The 22,659-nt window shown below is 41.7% G+C and overlaps 1 protein-coding gene across 6 annotated transcripts in view; it reads left to right on the top strand.

Moving 5' to 3' along the window:
- The window catches only part of Vti1a (vesicle transport through interaction with t-SNAREs 1A), a 342,770-nt gene that overhangs the window by 260,878 nt on the left and 59,233 nt on the right, over positions 1-22,659 (top strand). For 2 of the 6 annotated variants that reach the window (XM_048807334.1, XM_048807335.1), the window contains one exon: positions 17,399-17,558. The exons of the other annotated variants lie outside the window; for them this stretch is intronic. In XM_048807334.1, coding sequence (XP_048663291.1) covers positions 17,399-17,540 — 142 coding nt within the window. In that variant the 3' untranslated portion in view covers positions 17,541-17,558. The remainder of the gene's footprint in view (positions 1-17,398; positions 17,559-22,659) is intronic. 6 annotated transcript variants of the gene reach the window in all.

The raw sequence follows: 22,659 nt of genomic DNA on the forward strand, positions 1-22,659 counted from the left end.
TGGACAGAGCGAGTGTGAAGCACAGAACAGGGGCTAACATTCAAAATAGTAATTCTGATCTTCTCTTGAATTTAAGTTACCCACAGTGGTTTACCAGTTTCAATTAGCAGAAAATGCAACTTTGCTTTTTTTTCCTCTCTCTCTGATTATGTTCTTCATTACAAATCTCAAGAGTTTCATATGCAGTTGCCAAAAATCTTCTTTTTGACAAATTGCACAGGAGGCATTTTGAGATTGTGTGATAGAGTTGATTGAATTTAGGCCAAGTTTTGTACATTTGTTTCACTCAAAACAAAAATGCAGATGTAGGGCTACTCAAAATGTATCTATTTATTTTATCCCAACCCTCCTAATTCATCTGTCTCTAAAAACAGTCAATTGGATTCTTCTTAAATTAAATGCCAAGTAAACAATGCAAATAAAACTGTTTTGTTTGCTGAGAAGTAATTGAAAATCTGCAACTAATTACAAATTGGCAAGCCCGGAGCATACAAATAGCTGAAACACTCTGCCCCATGCATTGTTTACAGTTGGGTTCAAAACTGGTTTCCTCACACCAGCCATCCACAAGTTATTAATCAATACTGTGCCAAGTTCTATACCTCACCTTCAAAAAATTGTAATAAACATTTAATTTTCAATATGGGCTTCATAAACAAAGCTGTTAAAAACTAGAGGAGATTTAATTGGTTAGAACACACAAAGCCTATTCTTGGGTTATGTGAATTGGCTTTTCGTTAAATATCCTGTTCTTCCTCAGCTACTCAGAAATCCTGCAAGTTAGTTGAAATTAATATTCTGTCAATATGGTCATTGAGTCCCCCATGGCACTGCAACTACTACCAGACCTTCTTTAATTGAAATTCTGCAGAAAAGCAACATATTCTATGGACCACAGAGACAGGGATTGATGAATTTGATTTGGGGTTGCTCCAAGCAGGTAAAGTAGAATTTACAAATAACTCTATTTAGAATGGTTGAGTTTAAAACAATATAATTTTATATGTATAAAGGTATAGATAGGTAGAGATACTTATAAGATTGTTTTTTTCCTGGAAGGTTATTCCTCCAGATCTTCACTTGGCCAGCTGTTCCTTTTCCTTCAGTTATCAGTTTAATGTCACTCCTCAGAAAGTGTTTCCCAGTCTACCTTTCCTAAAATCTTATACTTTATTCTCTTTATTTATTTGATTATTCCGAGATCCTGCCACTTGGTTATAAGCCATACAGGGACAGACACTGTGCCAATCTTGTTCACTACTCTTGCCCTGGTCCCTGGAATAGTGCCTGATACATAGTTAGTCCTCACTGAGTGTCAGATGAGTAGACAGGTTGACAAGTGAGCAGGTGGGTGGGTGGCAGGTGAAAGGCATGGGATAAAGGAATAAAGTTATGTTGTTTGGGTCAGTCAGCCAAGAAGGACAGGAACTGGAGGCTAGGAAAAGGCCTAACTTTATTGATCTAATAGAAGTAGGGAGTATAATGGTAATTACTAGAGGCTCAGGCAGTTGGGGAGGAGATGGGCGGTGAGGGATGGGGAGAAGTTAGTCAAAGGATTCTACAGGTCAGTGGAAAGAACAATTTCAAGAAATATACTGTATAGCAAAGTGACTATAGCTAATGACAATGTATTATTGAAAATGTGAAGAAAATGGAACTTGTGTGCTATCACAAGACTATGTAAGAGAACGTATGTATTAGTTAAGTTTACCTATTCTTCTATGTCTGTACATACTTCATAACATCATGTGAGAAAATGCATTTGCTAATTAGATGTTTAATCATGCTACAATGTGTGTGTGTGTGTGTGTGTGTGTGTACAGACAGACCATAACATCATATTGCACAAGATAAAACATACAATGATATATTTCAATTTTAAAATAAATTTTTAAAGTTATTAAAAAAAAAAAAGACAAGGCATAACTTTAAAAGTGGCTCTTTTGATAAGAAACCTAAGTCTATTCTAAATTGCAGAAGTGGGGTCGTCTGTACAAATTGGGGCGCATTCAGAGGTGAGCGATGGTGAGAAGCACTGTGTGACAATTTCTCTTCCACTTTCACAAGAGTTGTTCTGTGGAAGAAGGAGACCTTTCTCTGTGGCCCATAGGCCTGATGCAGGGCTAGTGGCTGAAAGTTACCTGGACACATATTGGACCCTTCTCACTAAAAGAGCAGCCTCAGTTGGGAAGTGAGTAGACAGATGATGTTGATGTTGGCAAAAGTATTTACACACACAGCACTTGCCAGGATGCTCTCAGAGCTGATGCAACCTTCAGTGCTGCTGTGGTTCTAGGTGGCTTGTGTGGTCCCTTCCTATCCCAGAACTCTGTTATCCTACAAATGATCAAGAGAAAAACCCACTAAATAGTTGACAGTTATTTTTAAAAGGAGAAATTCCAATGAGATGTGAATTATTCATTTTGTTCCATAAGGAAATAGATTTTAAAAATGATGAAAATGTCCTAGCAAGATAATAAGGCTGAATTGTACAAGTCTCTCCATCCTCTGTTCCCTGGATGCCTCAAATGGGGTATGCGGTATTTTAGGTACATTGTGAGCAAGGAGCCTGCATTCCCAGGGGGTGGCAGAGACAGCGTGTAAGGTCTTAATCCAGCCCTGTGATCTTAAGGCAAAGCTTCTGTGTGTGAAACACCCTGGTACCTCCAAAATAGAACAAGAGCACTCCATCCATGTGAAGATGACTGTCAAGGTCTCCGAGACCCCAGTGATCTGGAAAACTGAAGCTGGCTATGGCCGCCTTTCCTTTTAGGGCATACTTCTGGGGATCAAAAAATATTTATAAATTGATGTTGTTCAGTTGCTGAGTCATTTTTCTTTCAGTTTTTTTCTTCTTTTCCAATTCATTGTTGCTTTGCTACTTGAGTCCTGGTCTCAGCGCCTTCTAGTGGGCATGAGGAAGAGAGCCAGGGTGGAGTTCCACCCCTGTGGGCAGATCCAGGCTGGACCCCTAGGTCCTCCAAGTCCACAGGCCGCCAGAGATTAGTACTTGTCTGGTTGATGGAGTCTGGATGGGTCATGGCAGCGTGGTCCAGATCTGACCCTGTCAACTGTGCAGGTGAACAGCACACCGAAAGTGGAGGGCAGAAAGGAGTTTAGTTTCCTCTCCTGGTCTCTAGCTAGTGGGTTCCTCATCTCAACAGGAGGCCTCACTGGGCCGCGTGTGAGGTGGGCAGTCCCTGACAAGCTCCCTGAGGGTCCCCGAGCCTGGGCATCCTTCGTGGTGACAGAGCCCACTTACCTCATGGGGCCCCGCTTGCACGGCACCTTCTCTGTGAGGCTCTCCCAAGCCCTCAGGCAGAGCAGCCATCTTTTCCTCTGCACTTCCTCACTCTCCTCTGTATCACATTCACCAGTCATGTTCTAGACTATTCTGTACAGACTTGGCTCTCCTCCAAGGCCATGAGATCCTTGAGGAAAGGGATTTTGCTTCCTTTTTCTTTATATCTCCAGGATTTAGCACAGTTCCTGGCACATAATAGGTTCTCCGTAAATGCCTGACAAATTGGAAAAGAAATGAGCAGACACTGAACTATTTATTAATATTATCATTTGTGAGTGGAGAGAAGTGAAGACATGAAGTTCAGTGTGAAACTAATCTTTTCTCCCTGGTATGACCTATTATACAGTGACAGTTTCTTCCTCTCACAAGCCACCTGGATCTTAATGGTTATTTTCTTACAACGTCGTTGCATTTGCAGTGTGACAGAACTGTGTTTACCTTGGAAGGAGGGCTGTCCTCTGTTAAGAACCTTCCAGCAGAGCCCGAGAGTCAAGTTATGGTGTTGTGGGCAAAAAGCCAGTAGGGAAAGCCCAGGGAGAAGCCCTCATGGAGAAGAAAGGCCAGATCATCTGGTCCCTGAATCTTAAGGAATTCAGCAGCGACCCAGCCAGATGATCCGTTCGAGGGCCTGAGCTGGCTCCCCAGTGGGGCGCGCAGCCCCTTGGGGTCAGAGGCCACCATGCTGCCAATCAGACGGGGCAGGTGGAATGTCGTCCAGCTGCGCCTGGCTGCATTTCCTGACACCTCCCAGTCCCACACTGATCACTCCTCACTGCTGTCTCTGCCACCTTGTCATAAGTCTGGGGACTCACGGGTGTGTGAAGAGCCTGTCCCCAGTCCTCCTTCTCAGGACAAGCTCAACTGCACTTCCTCTGGCCTTATCTAACCCTTTGTTTCCAAAATTGTTAATCAGCCACTTGGGGGCTTGAACTCAACTCTTCCGCCCCTCCATCTTGCAAGCTGAAAATAATGAGAGAAACAAATGACCATGATGAATCTGGCCATCGTCCCTGTTTTCTGCAGCCCACTGGGACCTAGAGGGATAAGGCTGTTGGAATTGGTCAGCTGCATATCAGACATGCTGTTGGTGGTTACTTGGCCATCTCTGACTCAAGCTCAGCTTAAAGAAACATGCAGCCCCAGATTCTTCAATGCCACAGATATGGTACTTTCCCATGCTGAGAGAATTAACAGATGAAATATGGTTTTCCGAACCTCTTTTTCATTTACCGTCAAAATAACAAGCGCCGTCTTGTATTTCAACAGAGACGCTCTTTTCACTCAGTGATTCAAGGAAGAATGTGCCATTGTCTCTACTGTAGATTCTTATTTTATTTGTAAATTGTGCGTGCTGAATGCTACAGAGTACTGAAAAGCCATACACCCTGGCTTGTTAGTTGACACACAGTATGTGTGATTACAAATTGTTTGAATAACAGTGGACTATTGAACTGCCATCCAGATGTGTGTGGAGTTAACTGTGGGAATGTCCACAAAGGAGGATTATCTTTCCTTGCTGGGGCCAAGCCCCCAGAAAGTAGAAACATAAGCATGGAAGTTACTCAAACAGAACAGTAGCAATAAATGCCTCTTCAGAAGCAAGATTAGTATTTTTGTTTTAATTACATATTGCAACTAAGATTGAATGTATCCTCCTGAAAGTAAAATCATGCAAAGAAAATATCAAACAACAACCAAACTAAATCACAACTTTGAATGCTATTTGGGGAGGGTTTGTTTTATACTTTTAAATGTCTAAAAATTCAGAACAAGAGAGGTTTAACATAAGGCCTCATCATCCCAAGTCCCTGCATGTCTTGTTACCAGGTGTATATTTCTTTCACCCCCTTCCATCCTGTCTGCTGTACAGTGCCACACTATTAAGTAATTGTTCCTAATACTGACCATAGAAAGCAGAGCAAAAATCCTCCTATGAACATTTTCTTAAAAGATATTTGATCTGGGTGCAATGGTTCATACCTACAATCCCAGTGGCTCCGGAGGCTGAGGCAAGAGGATTGCAAGTTCAAAGCCAGCCTCAGCAACTCAGCAAGGCCCTAAGCAACTCAGCAAAACCTTGTCTCAAAGTAAAATATAAAGTGCTAGGGATATGAGTCAGTGGTTAAGAACCCCTAGATTCAATCTCCAGTACTAAAAAAAAAAAGATACTTGAAGTCAGTGTGGTCCCACCTCCCTCATTACTGGTCTCAGCAACTCAGGAGGCTGAGAAGGAGGATCACAAGTTCCAGGCCATCCTGGACAACTCAGCAAGATCCTGTCTCAATTAAAAAACAGGGTAAAGGATGGGGAGGTAGGAAAGATGTAGCTCAGTGGTTAGAGGGCCCTTGGGTTTAATAACCAGTACCACCAAAAAAAAAAAGTTTGAACCACAGTGAGTTGCCATGTTCACACACTAGGAAATAAAAAAGGCTGACAAAAACAAGTGTGGGTAAGGATGTGCAGAGATGGCAGCCCTCGTATGCTACTGATAAGAATGCAAAATGGAATAGCTACTTCGGAAAACAATTCATCAGTTCCTTAAAATATTAAATGTGGAGTTGCTATATGACCCAACATTTCTATTCCTAGGTTATCTACTCCTAAGGCAAATGAAAACCTATGTCCACACATGAAAATTCATAGCAGCACTATTTATAATAGTCAAAAGGTAGAAATAGTCTGAATGTCCATTTTCTATTGAATGGATAAATGTGGCATATTATGCAGCCATAAGAAGGGATGAAATCCAACATGGATGAACCTGGGGAATATGTTCAGTGAAGGAAGACAGGCCCAAAAGGCCATAGGTTGTATGACTCCGTTTGTATGAAATGTCTGGAACAAGCAAATCTGCAGAGGCAAAAAGCAGATTGGTGGTTGTCTAGAGCTGGAGAGGTTGAAGGAAAATGAGAGGGACTGGTAATGGATATAGGGTTTCGTTTTGTTTTGATTTTATGGAGAGGACAAATAGTGGGAATTGAACCCAGGACCTCAGGCATGCTAGGCAAGTGCTCTACCACTGAGCTGCATCTGAGCTCTTTTTATTTTATTTTGAGACAGGGTCTTGCTAAGTTGCTGAGGCTGGTCTTGAACCTGTGATCTTCCTGCCTCAGCCTCCCCAGTCCATGGGATTGCAGATGTGCATCACCAGAACAGGCTAAATTTTAAACTTCTGAATGGGTGAATTGCATGGTGTATGTATCATAATTCGATAATGCTGTTTTAAAAATGAAGATATTTTCTGGTAATTTTATTTAAAAAGCGATTGGAAAGTGATTTTTTTAAAAATACCTGAAATTAATATTTCTTCAAAAATCGTGTATCTGAACTTTCTTGGCAACATGAAAAAGTAGGGGAAATGGTTTTAAATTTAGTAGCTCATATCCTTTTCTTTCTTTCTGGAATGAAAGATCTGTTACTTGTTTGACAGTGTCAATGCTTTCTATCTCTGGTAGGGATCTACAGCAGTAAGTTGGCATCCAGCCATCAAATACCTACATTTACCTTTGTGTTATAAAACGCCCGTTAGCGGTACATATTGAAATATATCATTTTGAACCTATTTTAAATTCTGTAGCAGACAAGTTTTAAAAAAATTAAATCATGAAACATCAGGCAAGTCAGAGGAAACAAAGAAACGAATAGGAAATCCTCTCTAGATTCTGTTCCCACTCCACTTTCTATAGTTTAATCTAAAGAAAAATGTGGAATTTCCTGCAGAGTGATTAATAGGCTAGTGTGGTGACATACAGGAACTCTGAGCTTGACCTTGCAGGTAAAGGCTAACTGGTATGTTAAGTTGATTACACAATTTCCTCTAAATACGTTGACAAGTGGTTTGCACAGTTGCCTTGACTTTTGCCCTTATAAATGCACATTTATAAATGACTTGCTTTTTCAGCTAAAGCAATCCTTATTTTAGATGTGACACGTGTTAAGTAAACAGCCTGATACAGAACCCCGGTTTCCCAACCTTCCTAGCCAGGTCTGATTATCAGGGTAGCTAGAGAAGTGGTTGTGGGAACTGCAACACAGCTTGGAGATGTGGATTCACAGGGCGTATAAGAAACCCAAACCTGTTTTCCTCCCTCTTGTATTGTGAGCAGACTACTGGATTTGAAATGTGTTCCACAAGTGGCTTGAAATATTCCAGGAGTAGAGGCTGCTAAATGGTTTGCATGAATGACAAGTAGGCTTAATTCTACCTTTCGGGTGGATCTCCTTTCAGGATGTCAGTCTGTAAGAAAATACAGTCCTTGGTATTTCTTCAAAAATATAATGGAGAAAAGGTTTCTAGTCAGCACTTCTGTTCTATGATCATTTTCACAGGAAGACAATGTAATCCTTTTATAGTCTGAGAATATAGTTTATTGAGATATTCTGTTTTACAGATGTAGTATTTCCTTTTATTTAAGGAAAAGTTACAAAAAAGCTACTAAAATGAACAGGAATTGCAGTTTCAGATGATGAATCAAAATGTTCTTCAGGAAAATTGCTGTTTATTTGTAGATTTATAAGTCAAGCACCTTTATTGAACCTAATATATCCTGATTTGATAAGCAGAAGGAGATTTGCTAACATGGTTGATTTAGCTGGGATCTATTCGTGTGTGTCTCTTCCTGAATGAGTTAAACATTTGGAAAATGAATTGATTTTTATTTGTATATACAAAGATAATACCATTTATGCTTTCCAGGTCTAGCGTATGACAAGCCTTGAGCTCATCTGGAAAACAGAGCCTCGTTAGGACTCAGAGGTTAAATGGAGCATCCCCCCCATCAGGTCTATGGATGCTCCTCTGAAACAATGTGCAGACCCATTATAAATCATCTTCATTCACGTTAACTCTTACATAAGATGAAACTCATCAGCCTAAAATGTTTACTACTTTCCAGAGATGACTCATGCAGTAATCTTTTTCTTTATTTCATTATTTCACCCAGTGGTCTGTAGTGCTCATAACAAAGGGCTTGCCTTCCACTTTCTGTCTGGCTGTGTGCTTGGGCAAGGACCGGAGCTAATCCCTCTTGCAGTGCGGTTTCTCCCTGCAAGTCGTCGATACTCAGTAACCATTAACTATTAACAATAATATCCCCCTCTTATTTCACTTCCTCCCCAGCTGGCCGGGTTTCAGTGAAGGTTTCGAAAAAGTTTTTGCTGCCTTTTAATTTTCTCTATTAAGACAGTACCTTCTTAAAACATTAAAAATTAAATTTTCCTGTTGTATACATAAATTAAAAACATAGGACATCACATAATGAACATCCTTCTTTTCAGCAAAAGCTGAATTGATATTTTACAAAAACAAATGAAGTCCCTATTACACCTACAGAGATGTTCATCAGACCAAGTCTGCAGCATCCTGAAGAAATCCAGACCAACTATTGGGACCTCCCCTGTGAGAGGAAAGGGATGTGTTCACAGGGAGGGAGAATGGGCCTTCCTTTGTTTATTTGTGTTTTTAACATTCCAAATATCTGAATCATAAGAAATAACCAATATTCAATTATTTTCAACCTATAAAAATGACAGTTTTATGTGAGTCAGCCTCATCACGGGGAGACAAATATCTCTTGCGCATTACAGAGGAAACCAGAATCCAGCTCACTTCTTTTGTCTGGGCCATTGGTATAAGCCTCAGAATTGCCTTCCCTGCCTTGAACCCATACCTTCCATTTCACCCTCCAACTTCTTGCCACAGCCATACAGAAAATCTGGTTACAATTAAATCTGACTAAAAATTTAAAATATTTACTTTCGTATTTCCTGTAAAAACATTAGTGTTTGATGGGTGCTGCCTCATATTCCCAATGGAGACTTAGAACACATAACATATGCATTGCTCTCCCTTCTTAAAATCCCCAAAGTTCTCAATTCCAGACCCTGTCCAGACCCAAGGTTGGTCAGGGGTGGCAGAAGTGCAGTGGTGCAGGTTGGTAGCTTGGTGGTAGAGGTTAGGCAAAGAGGTCTTGGAACGGCCCGAGGCAGGGCTGTGTGCCGTGGCTGTTGTCACCTCACTACTCTCTCCTGGCCTCTTGCAGCACAGATCCTCCTGCTCCTGCTGCCTTGTGCTTTTCACATTCTCTTGGCCATGATGCTTCTAAAGGGTAAAGATCCAGACTCAGTTCTGGTCTCCTTCCAAGTTTCCCGTGCCGTGCCTGGACATGGTCTGTGTCCATCCACTGCTGCACTTTGGACATGTCCCACAACTGTGTGTCGGTACTGTTCCCTGCAGCACTCTTGCTGCCAGCCAACTGTGGTGCAGAAGCCCGCTCGGTACTTACTGCACACATCTTATTTCATTTCTTCCTAAAGAAAGGATGAGATGGGGGCTGGGGCTCAGTGGTAGAGCGCTTGCCTAGCATGTGAGGCACTGGGTTCGATTCTCAGCACCACATATAAATAAATAAAATAAAGGTCCATTGACAACTAAAGAATACATATATTAAAAAAGAAAGAAATGATGAGCTGTCCATGGGCAGATCCAGTTTTGTGGGACTCGAAGCTAGAGGTACCCTCTGAGAAAAAAAAAAAGTAGAATTCAAAGTTATGAAAATTGACATTTAGGTCAAGAAAAGGAAGCACAACAAAGATTTTGAAGCAGGCAAATATTAAAAATGTCACCAAGTCCAAGAAAGTGACATAGTTTCATTAATTGCTTAAAACACATCTATAAGGGCTGGCATTGTGGCTTGGTGGTAGAGTGCTCATCCAGCATGCCTGAGGCACTGGATTCGAGTCTTAGTACCACATTAAAATAAAATAAAATATAGATACTGTGTCTACCTAACTCTATATTTTTGACTGCAAAATTTTTGGCCATTTCTTCATATATAGTAATGATTTTTATAAAATTGTTTATAGATAGAATAGAGAAATATTTGATTGATCAAAACATGTTTTTATTAGAGTTTTTTTTAAACTTCTTTTGCTCCTTGGTTCCATATTAGTTGAGTACACTCCCATATCAATAGGGGGACACATTCTAAGACCCCCAATTCATACCAACCCTATTACCCAACAATACTGAACCCTACATAAGCTATGTTTTTTCCTACACAGTAAGAGACTAATAATACAACAAATAATGAAATAGAACAATTATAACAATATACTGTAATAAGTTACTTAAAACTTATAAATTGTTTATGTCCAGAATTTTCTATGGAATATTTTCAGACCATTGAATAATTGAAATGGCAGATAAGGAAGAACTACTATAATGTAAACTTTTAAGGTTGTCGTCAAATGAAAACATCAGTTTTTTTCCATGTGTGAACCATAGGGTTTGGAATTTTTTTCTGCAGGCTAGTTTCTGGCTTCATATAGTTGGTTTTTCTGCCACCCACTTATCTCAAGAGGGGTTCACACTCAAGAGGGGTTCACATCATGATAAGGACTTCATCCCTGCACCTACATGTCCCTGTACTAGGAGAGGTGACCATTTTCAGCCCAAGACGGCTGCAGTAATTTAATCAAACACAGGGATGACTGTGAGCATGTAAATGAATCCCACCACATTCAGAGTTACCTATCCAGGGGCATTTGGGGTCCCAGCTAAGGGGAAATTGAGTTAAGGATAGTTCACATATTTCTAGGGCCTCTTCCAAGGACCCATCAAGTGAGGAACTGACACTAAAGCACCTAAGGTAGCAAGTGTGTTACTGGTCAAATATTTTTGTAAAATTTTTTCAAATACTTTTCTAAAAATAAGATCTATCAACTGTAAGGCAAAGGGGAGTCAGAGTAGAAAGAAACAGTAGTTCTAATAATGCCTTACACTCAGGTAGCAAGTGACAGAGCTAAGGTTTAAACCCAGTCTTTAGAGGCCAAGGTTTGTTAGGTCTTGGGGGGACTTTTTGAGGGGTTGGGGGTACTGAGGATTGAATCCAGGGACACTTAACAACTGACCCACATCCTCAACCCTTTTTATTTTTTATTTTGAGACAAGGTCTTGACAAGTTGCCAAAGTTAGCCTTTCCTGCCTCAGCTTCCCAGGTCTCTGGAATCACAGGTGTGCGCCACCCTGCCTAGCTAGTTCTTATCTAATGTCGCTAATTTATGACGTATTTTACAAGACCTTTTCCCTCCCTGTCCCAGCTTAGATCTGAGGTATTGGTCATTAGTAAGTTGGCTAATGGCCATAGCACTGGCCATTGGTCAACACTGGCAGTACATACACACATGACATGGACATCAAAACCCCCGAACAGGTTTGCTCTGTTCCTGAGCACTGCTGGAACGACTTTAAGATTCTGGAATTTAACTTCTGTGTGAAATAAATTTATCATGATGCAGAATTTCAGGTAATTCTACACTAAAGCTTACTGCCTCAGTTCCACCCATGTTAGAATGCCTGTTGCTCATCATTTGGCTGGGAAATTTCCCAGTCCACCCCAAGGACCAGTAAACACACACAGTCCTCTTAGCTTTAGTCTGGTATCCCTAAGAGCCACAGCTCGGAAATGGCGGGGCACTCCTAATTAGAAGGGGACAGCCAGCAGGGGCCCTGCTTTCAATGCCCTGGCACCTGCAGAAGAAAGGCTTTCTGTCTGATAAACCCTCCCATGTCTGTAGCCCAGGGCTGTACACATGGGCGGAACTCTCTCTCACAGAACAAGTGTGTTTGCCAAAACAGGGAGTGAAATATCTTGCAAGTCCACTTGTTCCAGAAGAAAGACAGGATAAGGGAAGTGGCAGGAGCAGTGATAGGAAAGGAGTTTTTCACGCTAACAAGCGTGAACTGATAAGTCTGACCTTACAGGCAAATGTGGAGGGTCCTAAGAGCACCTCTCAGGCCAAAATTAACTGAGCAAATTTGACCTAGCTTCCCATTTTATAATGGGAAAAAATCCTAGAGAGAAAGAAAATTCAACATTGACTGCTATCGTGAATGATGGATTTGACTTCTTATCTGCTAGACTTTCCTACTAAAGAAGTCAATGGAATCGCTCTCATGTGCCTGAAATAGAAGGTTGTATGATAAAAATATAGTAATCACAATATTCTCATTCCTCCTATGCTCCAGTTCCTGGGTTGAGTATGTTTCTATTGCTTATCTCTATTAATCCCAAGAAGCTCTGAGGCTTCAATTTACAGATGAAGACAGTGGGGCTCAGAGAGGCTCGGTCATATGCTCTGCCCAGTCACACAGTCAACAAGTGGCAGAGGTCAGATTTGAACCAAGGCAGCCAGGCTTGGAAGCTTGCACATTCACCTACTGATCCAGAGCTCCACCTGCATCCTATCCCATATGCTTCTACAGGATTCTACCCTGCCTTTGAACAGTTCCCATAAAAGGCGGGGGACAGGCGGGACCTGAGGTGCCCTCTGAATGTTCCTCTATAATGTGTATAAAGCAAACAAGGGCTATTTTTTATCCTCTGCCACAAGTTCCCCCATGAGCTATAATTGCTTTATTTTGTTTGTCTCTTAGGGTATCAGAAATAAAACATGAATATTATTCAGAGAGCAAAATAAATATTGGTCCCTGAAACCCTTGATGTGGGCTTGATTCTTCTCCCCTGCCTAGTGACTGGGGTGGTATAAGAGAAAGTATTGGAGAGAAGAGTGTGGCAAACTCAGGTTACTGCTCAGTAGCCAGAGCCATGGTGTTGCCGGCTTGAGGGCTAACAGTATGCACATGACCCAGCTGGCAGGTACAGTGGCAATCCAGTGCCCATACCAAGGGCACTGGAGGGTAGGCCCTGCATTGGGCTTGTAGAGCAACATGCAAAGGGGGAGGTGGGCTGAGGTACACATGGAACCCGGGAGAATGTGGGCTCCAACCCTCACTTCTTAGGTGGAGAGACTGAGTCCAAGGGAAAAGTGACTCTCCAAAGGTCTCTAAGCTACTTGTGGAACCTGCCCTAGAATTCCTTCCACTGTAGGCCACTGACATGCCCCCCTCAGAGCCATGTCACCCAAGCAGACAGGTACCTCCCCCGGTATACCCAGGTACACTGTGTCAGTTTAATCATCCTGCCTGACTCGGGCTTGCATTTGAACATTATACTGAGAAGACTGACGTCTAGAGAGGGTGTGCCCTTTTCTCTCAGGTGGTTACATTTTTCTGTGTAGGACAATAAAAGGTATTTAAATTTACTCTTGTATTCATACATCTCCTGACTCATCTACAGAACATACATGATTGTGTTACCTGAGCCAATCAAGTCTCTCTGCAGATTCACATTCCCCTGCAGAGATGCAGGGAGACCGCCCCACAGATTCTTTGATGCTTGTTCTGAAAGCAGGAAGTGCCCTGCACGAATGGACACTTGTGCATACTTCTCCCACAAACAATACCTGTTACTCTTTTTGGGTTTTGAGGCACTTTAACTAAATATATTTGGAAAGAAGGAGAAAAGAAATACTGTTCACATTGATTCATCTTTGCCTATAGAATATTTTTTAGGAAATGATTTTATATGCTTTAAATAATTCTTATCATGACCTTATAAATTACTCATTCAACTTATGGAAACAGCCACCATGTGACCCAATTAGTCAAACCAGTCTTCATTGTCAAATAAAACAACTGAAGGAGACTGATTTTCTGACGGAGCAAGTCTGACTTCATTTTTTCTGTTTGGATAAATGTGTTAGTTCACAGCCTGAAGACAGCGGTATCGCCTCTGTTCTAGTTATAAGATAGGTGGGAAGCTAGAAAAGAAGACTCAAGCAGATGCATGGAGTGCAGAGCTTCAAGTCACTCTACACATTTGTCACTTGTCAGACATAGGTGCCACTGCGGTCAGAACTTCTTACCATTCTGTTCCATCCTCACAAGATTCTCTCCCTAAAACTGCATTCTTTGAAAATAAGTCAGGAGATGGAAAAGTCATGGTCAGGGATTCTCAAAACTTGCACCACGCCATTCTAGAGTATACATGCTCCTGGACTTACAATGGAATTCCTCCCAATAAACTCATTGTGAGTTGAAAATACCCTAAGTCAAAAATGCACTCGACACACCTATCCTATCAGAGGTCCTGGCTTAGCCACCTGGTGCATGGTAGAGTGTGAGCCACTGCTCCTCAAGATCACGTGGCTGCCTAGAGGCTGCAGACCACACGGTGCTTGTCCAGGGAAAGATCAAAATTCAGAGTATTGTTTGTACTGAATATGTATCACTTTTTTACTAAGCCAGCCACTGTAAATCAGGGGGCATCTGCCTATCTGAATTCAGACCCCCACCCCAGGCTGAACCCCACACTTCTCACTTGACGAGTCTGTGTGAGAGAGAAGCATGCTGAAGGCTCTGGGCTGGCTCTGTGACCCTCAACTCCTTGCAGCAGTAGTTCAGAGTGTCCTTTCATTTGGTTCTGTGGAGGTTTTTGCACTTCAGGGCAGAGCACCTTGGTAAAGTGGAAGAAGGCAGTTGAGGAAGGAGAGGGGTGAAGAACTCTACCATGCCTGGAGCACAGAAATCTTCTTGGAAGATTGGCTTTAACAAATAATACACATAAGAAGTGAGAGACCTGGAAATTGATTCTCATAAACAACAGCAATATCCTAGTCTGAAGACCTTAAGAAAAATCCCCACAGGTCCCAGTTGGTCTGTAAGATGCCACAGACCAAGATGTTCATAGCAACATTGGAGTTGCAGAAATGTAGAAGCAACTGAAATGCACATATGCACACTTTGAAACTATTATTTTTATTGATTGAAAGGATAAGTTATAAAATAACTATTGCATTGATTCAAAAGATAAGTTTCAAAACACTCCATGTAGAGTATTATGCAGGCTTATAGAGACATAAATATGAAGTAAAAGTATAAAATCAGGGACAGAACATACCCCAGCTTCAGGCTAGAGGTTACCTAGAACTAGGGGTAAATGGGAAGTAAGTACCAACTGTATTTGCAACATGTTATTTCAAAATAACTGTTCAGTCTTCTGCACTATTAAATCCATCACTGGGTTTGGGGAGCAAACAAAGAAACTGATTTTTAACTATGCGTCTTACAGCAGCAGTACCGTGGTGAAAAGGGCTTTACAGTTTCAACTCGGGCTTCAGTGGATGAATGAACAACGGGCATGCCCCTTTTACCTAGGACACTTCTGCAGCTCCAACTAGAGGTTCTAGAGAATCTTATCTGGTTACCCCTATGACTCTGCAAAGTCATCCTGATCTTTTTTTTTTTTTTTTATGAAATTTGACAAAGTGAAGGCTCCTGTAAAATGGCCTTAATTTGTGTTTAGGAATGCATAATTTTATCAAGGTCTCTATAATTAGATATTGTGCAATAGAAGAAAAAGCAAATACTGCTGTTCCATGGCAACAGAGGCCTTTAGTACCTCTCTATCTTTGAGATAACGAAGGTTTCCATAGACACGTATCACACAGGATTGTTGAAATACACATCCAAGAAGAAAATGAAAGTTTCCCAATTGGTTTTCCCCTGTACTTAAGGGTGAGTGTATGAACATGTGTTTTGTTCTCTTCTTTTTATATTGCCTCCTGGATTTGGGTTGTTTCCCCTCTCCCTTATCTGTCTGAACTGTAAATGGTGGCTATTGAAGCTCTCATATCCTGTAGAACAATACCAGTGTTCAAACTGGTGTTGGGTATGAAGTGCTTATCTTTTGTGGGAAGGACAAATGAATTAATAAAGTGGGTACCTTCTGCTTAAGAACTGAAGATAGTTTTGCTGTGTGTGTGATCTGTGTTTCAGCAGAGAGAGTGCTGTCGTGCCCAGGCATGAACAGAGAACAAGCTTCCAGAGGGCAGAGAGTGTACCTTAGTCATCTCTGTAGCCTCACAGCTCGCATTGCCATGCACACAGTAGGTACTCAATAATTAACTGCCTGCTGGTTAGCTACTCACATAGAGAAAATGGCTGTGCTCTGTAATTACTAGGAAAAGACCCCACAGGGGCACCTTTGCTTCCAGATCAGAAGCCAGGATGCTTATAGAAGCAGATGGTCACAGATTTGAGCAGGGTGAAAATGGCCAGATGTCACCTAGCAGGAAGAAGACAGCCTCGGCTGAACCAACCTGTGCATGTCCTATCTTAAAGCATCTAATCCAAGCTTTTCAAAGTACCAAAGTACAGTAATTTGCATTTCTGCCTAGTTTATGAGGAAAACTCATTGCAGTTCTGTATTTCCAGTGTGAAATGATCAAATCCCAAACAGGTTAAGAGCCGTACCTATCAGGTACCAATTTTGAGCAGGTACCTCTGCCAGGGCCTTGCCCTTTACTCCATTCAGTAGTAAGCCTGGGGAGGCCAGCTCTTACTATTTTATTGCACAAGCATTGGTGTCTGCTCTTAAGTCCACTTGAAATGCCCATCAAGGACAATCTGGAGAGGGAAAAGAAAACTCAGCAAAGTAGCCTACACCTAAAGAGGAAGGGTCAGAGGAAGGAAAGACCTGTGGGCTTGTGGTCCACTGTTGGTGCATGAACTACAAGCCATCATTTTGAACACCAGCTGATCAGCCACTGCCTTCTGTCCAGTCCACCCCTCCCTGAAGTGATCCCCTACACACTAGAGGACAGCCTGCTTGGTAGTACATTAACATTGCTTATGCAGATCCCCTTGCTTGCAAGATTGTTGCTGTAAGAACTTTTAGCCCAAGTATCTCCTGTTGGAACTCATGGCCTCAGACATTGGTAGATGCTGTGCCCAAGATACACCTAGGTAGAATTAGGGGAAATAGTTATTTTATTTTATTTGTTTCTTTAACAATGTGATTGCAATTATTAGGTAAAGCCTTGATGCTAATTTTCAATAACATTAAGAATTTTTATGTAGCAGTAAGAGGTGCAGCTTGAGAGAAATTTTAAAATTTTTAAGAGGTAAAGAGAGATATTGATATGTGGCAAGAGGGCAGAGAAACAGGCTTATTATCCCTGTGTGCTCTGAATGTCCTTGTAGAAGTATAGAAGTCACACCTCTCCTCTGAGGTGTTATCTTATTTATCATCATGATCCATGAGAGCTAGGGAGGAGGCACTGTAAAGCCCACCAACTCTTCAGCACCCTGTTGCACACCACAGGGGAGTATTTAAGACATTAAAATGTTAATCTCTTTCTTCTAAAATTTACAGTCTATTTAGAGGCAATTATAATTGCTTTTGTAAATAGGACCAATAAAAGAACTAGCACTGTCCATCTCTCCACTGAAGAGAAGCAATGGAGTAAGAGTCTGGGACTCCCATCGTGCAGAGCAGATATTATGCATTTTAGAATAGGGCAAGAAGCAAGCCACCCGAGAGGATGGATCTAATACCTCATGCCTGCAAAGGTAAGGTGTTGCTCTCACGCTACTTTTGTTTGTGATACAATCCCTTTGAGCTACATAAATCCTTACAGGTGGCAGACCCTTTGTGCTCAACTGTGAGCCTTCATGGTGGTAGAATGAGCAGCTTTCTGTCATCGTTGCAGCTTACCTGGTCTTATTCGATCAGGTTCCAGGAGAGTAATGACAAATGTTGGGGTGCATCTCCTTAACAATAGCATTCTTTTAATTCAGAACTCAGGGAAGGTAGATCTCAAGTTGAGAATAGCCAAAGTCATGGTGTAGACACAACTGTACAAGGGTAACATAAATAATTGTAAACTGAAAGCAGACATAGGAACGCCATGAGAATGTGCAGCCAGGAAAGACTGCAGGTGTTAATGAGCAGTTCCTCCCCCCATGCTGACAGGAGCCACCAGGCTGGGTCCAGCCTGGCTCACTGGGCCCCCTGCTTTGTTGCTTCTCTGACTCCCTTTTGCCCTCCCACCCTCCTCTGGCTCTTTTCCTGGCCGTGCTATTTTGATTACACTATTGACTACTCGGAAGCAGAGCTGATACCTAATTACAGAGAAATCTGTCTCACCAGCCACAGTTGCTGAAAGGATAACTCGAAGGTCTTGTCCACTGCATTTCTGTTGCTCTCACTCGTTCTGACCTTTGTGCAATTTGAGAAATCTTTGAAAATGCAGAAAGTATGATTCTTCTTTGGGGGGGGAATATGCTTTAAATAAATGTATCTTCTCCCTGCTTCGGCTGTTGGGGTTTCAGAAAACCCATTTGTCTTAGGTAGATGAACAGCTTTCAGACTCAGTGTCCCTCCTCTTGAGAAACCATGGGCTATTTTCTGTATTACTCTATCCCAGTACAGTATTGGGAAGAAAGGACCCTGGTGCCTGGTTGGTGACCTGCTGTTTACCTTAAAACCCACCACATGGGGGTTCTGATGCTCAGCTGTCTCTTGGGTACACCTCAGGCTTCTTTTAGGTCCCTTGGGTTCCTTACATGGACTTTTCTTTTTCCAATTGCCCTTTTTTTGTATGATAGAGTTCTATGGTTTATACACTCTGAAACCGCGTTGTATAAATCAAGTCAGACAAAACCTAATTTTATGTGTATTTTACATAAAATTTCTCACAAATTAAATCAGAGCTATTTATACATTGGGAAAATCATTTTTAAGGGATAAAATGATATAAAACAGTTGCTGCCCTCAGAAGATGGTGATATATGGACATTGTGCACATAATACACAGAATTGCAATAGATTGTCAGCTCTTAGACTCAACAACTTATTTTTACAAAAAGAATTCCTTGGACTGGGTTATAGCTCGGTGGAAGAGCCCTTGCCTTACACGCGTGAGGCACTGGGTTTGATCCTTAGCACCACATAAAAAAATAAATAAATAATAAAGATATTGTGTCCATCTACGACTAAAAAAAATTTTAAATAGTTATAAAAAATGAATTCCTTTGCCGGGTTTGTATACATGAGAGAAATAACCAAGAAAATTCTCTCTTTTGAATTCAATAATAATAATACAGCCCTTAATCCCCAAACCAGAAAGAACACATGTCCCCAAGTCACTTTGCTCAACTCTGGAAAGGGATTTTGTCTGGTTTGGGTTTGGGTCTTTTCCCAAAGGTGCTTTTCTCAAGAATAGTGGACTGTATGCAAATCCTTGAAAGAGTTTATTGTGTTTAAAAAGTGGACATTTTCCCACTAGGGTAATTGTTTGCTCTTGAGAAGAAACCTATAATTACTGTTATCTAATGGTCTTTTAGCTTGCAAGGTGCACTACTGGCAAAGAATTTTTTTCATCATTTTTTTCATTGCCCATTCAGAGGTACAATTTGGTGCTGAGAATTAGCTGTGTTCCCCTGGAATGGGAAAAAAGACTGCAAAGACAAAAGTAGACTCTCCCCACCCCCAGGTCTATGTTCTGCCTGCCCAGAGTGGGAGTAGCCAGGAGAAAAGTAGGATCATTCTCTGTGAATATATTTATATGAAAAGAATTTTAAATTTCTTTCTCTCCGTGGATAGGAAGGCCTCGATTTCGGCCTACATCCATGACTTTGTGGGGCTTATAAAAGAAAGAAAAGCCTCCTAGGAAGAACCCTTTAGGTCACAGTGAATCAAACCGTCAGAGAATTTCCAAGCATCCTTTCCACAGACAAGCCTGAAATTGTAAGAACATTGTATACAACACAAGCAGGAATCTAGGGGCCTGGGAGGGACCTCACTGCAATTGGGTGTGGCCCCTGGCTCTCTAGTAGCATGTGAGCTGGACCACCAAATCGGGCTGGCATTGTTTGTGACATTGCACTTCTGCATAAAGAAGGAAACTTTGCAAAAACATTGAGCCCAAAGTAAGAATGTAAATGTTCCTTGAGAGGGGACAAATAATGGGGAAGGGACTGTTTACTTCTCAGGAAGTTATGAAATCTCATATGTAAAAATATAGTCATATTTTTGTTATTACTTGATGTAACACTCGAGGAACCTAGCCTAAGCCAGCTGTGATTCTCAAGCTACCCTGTTCATTAAAATTCCCCTCTTTCAGTTCCAACTTCTTTCTACCATTACTGATGATCGTCTGGCCCATTGTCCCTTGATTTATTCTGTATATAATTCTGGAATGTGCCTGTTTAAGTACTCCCAGAAAGGTTCTTTATAATAGCATATTTTATATCTTTAAGAGTAGATGTTTAGGGCTGGGGTTGAGGTTCAGGGGTAGCGTGCTTGCCTAGCATGCATGAGGCACTGGGTTCGGTTCTCAGCACCACATATAAATAAATAAAATAAAGGTCCATTGACAACTAAAAAACACTTAAAAAAAAAAAAAAAGACTAGAAGTTCAATGTACAATTCTAGAGAATCCTGAAAAGTACCAAGAAAAAGGACATGTCACAATAATTCCATCTACTATACATGGTGTCATTTTTTGGACTTCAGATATATAGAGCCGTTTTTAAGCATTCAAGCTAATTCTGCAGATACCAAGAGCTGTAGGAAATCACTTAAGATGGAAGATCCAAGGTGTCTAGACCCTGTGCTTGAGGACCAAAGCCATGTCTTCTCTCAGTCCCCTGCAGCTGGCCCCGGGAGTGCAGGCAGGAAACACCCTGCAAGTGCAGCATCCACAAACCTGGGTTTCAGAGGAGGAGGAAGGCAACAATCTAGAATGGTTTAGGAAAAGGACACACCATAATACTTTCCTCAAATAAAAACTATAAGATCTGTTTCTCAACTATGACCTTTTTCTGGAAATATCAAAAATGTGTTCATAAGAAAGATTTGGGGGCCTGGGCTCCAAGAGAAGGTTTCCCAGACTCTGTTCAGAGATGAGTTGACTTATCTCTGGGAAGAGGCCATTTTCTGCCAAGGCTGGGGCCACATGACCTTCTGCAGTGCTTGATTTGAAGTGCAGTGTGATGTGAAGGATAGTGAGGGCCAGGAACACTGGCTATGCAGATCCTGCTAGCCCACCAGGGCCTGTGCATGGACCGAATGTCCCTGCACAGAACAGTGCCCATAAACAGATTACAGAACTGCCATTTGTTAATCCCAAAACTGTTTTCAGTCATTTAATTAGAAAATTCATCTTATTTTGCCTCCAGGCCCTGTAGCCTTATTGCATTTGCACATATTTCAAAATGTTTCAAGTACTGACCAGATAGCATTAATGACTATATTAGATAGGCAAACGCTTTTAAACAAAAAATAATAAACATACTTGTGTATATATATATAAAAAAAATGTTAATTCCGTCTGGAGCCAAACAGGTAATTTTCCCTTCAGCATTTTCTCAGTCAACTAAGACAGGTTGGCCTGGGAGTGCAGTCAGCCTGTCTGCAGCCTGGCCTGACTTGCATACCAGGGCCCGAGTTTCTTCAGAAACAGACAGCGAGATGATCTGATTGGCTCGCAGCCAGAGCATGCTCACAAGGGCCTCTTTGATGAAAGGGTTCTTGGTAAGTACTGTACCAAAAGCAGCCTGCCACCCTCCTTTCAAAGATACCCATTTAGAGTAATTCCCAGAAAGGGAAAAAAACAGCGAGAAAAAGAGAGGGTGGGGGAAGGCAAGGGAGAAAGGGCTGAAGTACGGGATTACTGCAAGAATAATTACGCTCCCTGGCAGAAGGAAGGGGGAGAAGTTATTACAAGCAAACTGCTGGATGTTGAAGTAGCCGGTTGGCAACTCTGCAAGAACATAAGGAATGTGCAATTAAGCTCATTAAAACATCATCATTATGCTTATCAATCTTTTTCCAAAAGAGGTGGGGTGGAGCAGTGTGTTACAGCACGACTGCTTTTGCAGATAAGGATCCGGGGCTACCTCAGTTGCTTCTCTCAGCAAATAAAATCAGCGAGTCGGTTCCAGACAGCATTTACAGTTAGGCAGGAGTCGCACTTGAACTCTAGGGGAAGCATGTGCAGGAGGCTGGCTCTGCTCAGTGGGCATGCTTCCTTTTGACGTGATCCCTTCAGAAAAGCAAGCCTTTATTAAGCACCTCTGATATGCCCAACACTAGTGTTCAAGAAAATTCAGAAATCCTGTATGTGACATGAGCCCCACCTTATAGGCACCGTTAGCTTAGTTGGGGAGGAGAGACCTAACCATTCATTCATTCGTGCAACCAATATTTATTGAGAAGCAGCCAAGTGTAGGCTCCCTGCTAGATGCTGTGGGTACGAGCGTGACCAAGAGGGACAGGGCCCCCTCCCTCACCATCTAGCAGGGAGGCAGTCAGAGCACAGCTTCAATGATGCAGAATCGCTACGTGATGAGAGCTGGGAGGGGCAAGGTCAAGGTGCAGCAAGAGCATGGGTGGGAGGGTAGGGTCATTACTGACATACAACTTGACCATTTTCCAACTTGCTCCTAGAGGAAAAGCAGCATCTCTCTTTTGCTTTGGTTTTTATTCTTGCTTTGTTGCTACATTTTTAATGACATTTTTAATAAGAAAATTGTGTTTCTTGGTGAAAATCAGTCACATACAGAAAAAAAGAGAAAGAAAATAAAAATCATATGTAATCTGACCACCCAAAAGTACCCACTCAAACATTCAGATATATTTCCTTCCAATCTTTTGTTTTCGCTCTTT

This window comes from Marmota marmota, unplaced genomic scaffold (genome assembly GCF_001458135.2).
Source record: "Marmota marmota marmota unplaced genomic scaffold, marMar, whole genome shotgun sequence".
NCBI classification, from domain to species: Eukaryota; Metazoa; Chordata; class Mammalia; order Rodentia; family Sciuridae; genus Marmota; species Marmota marmota.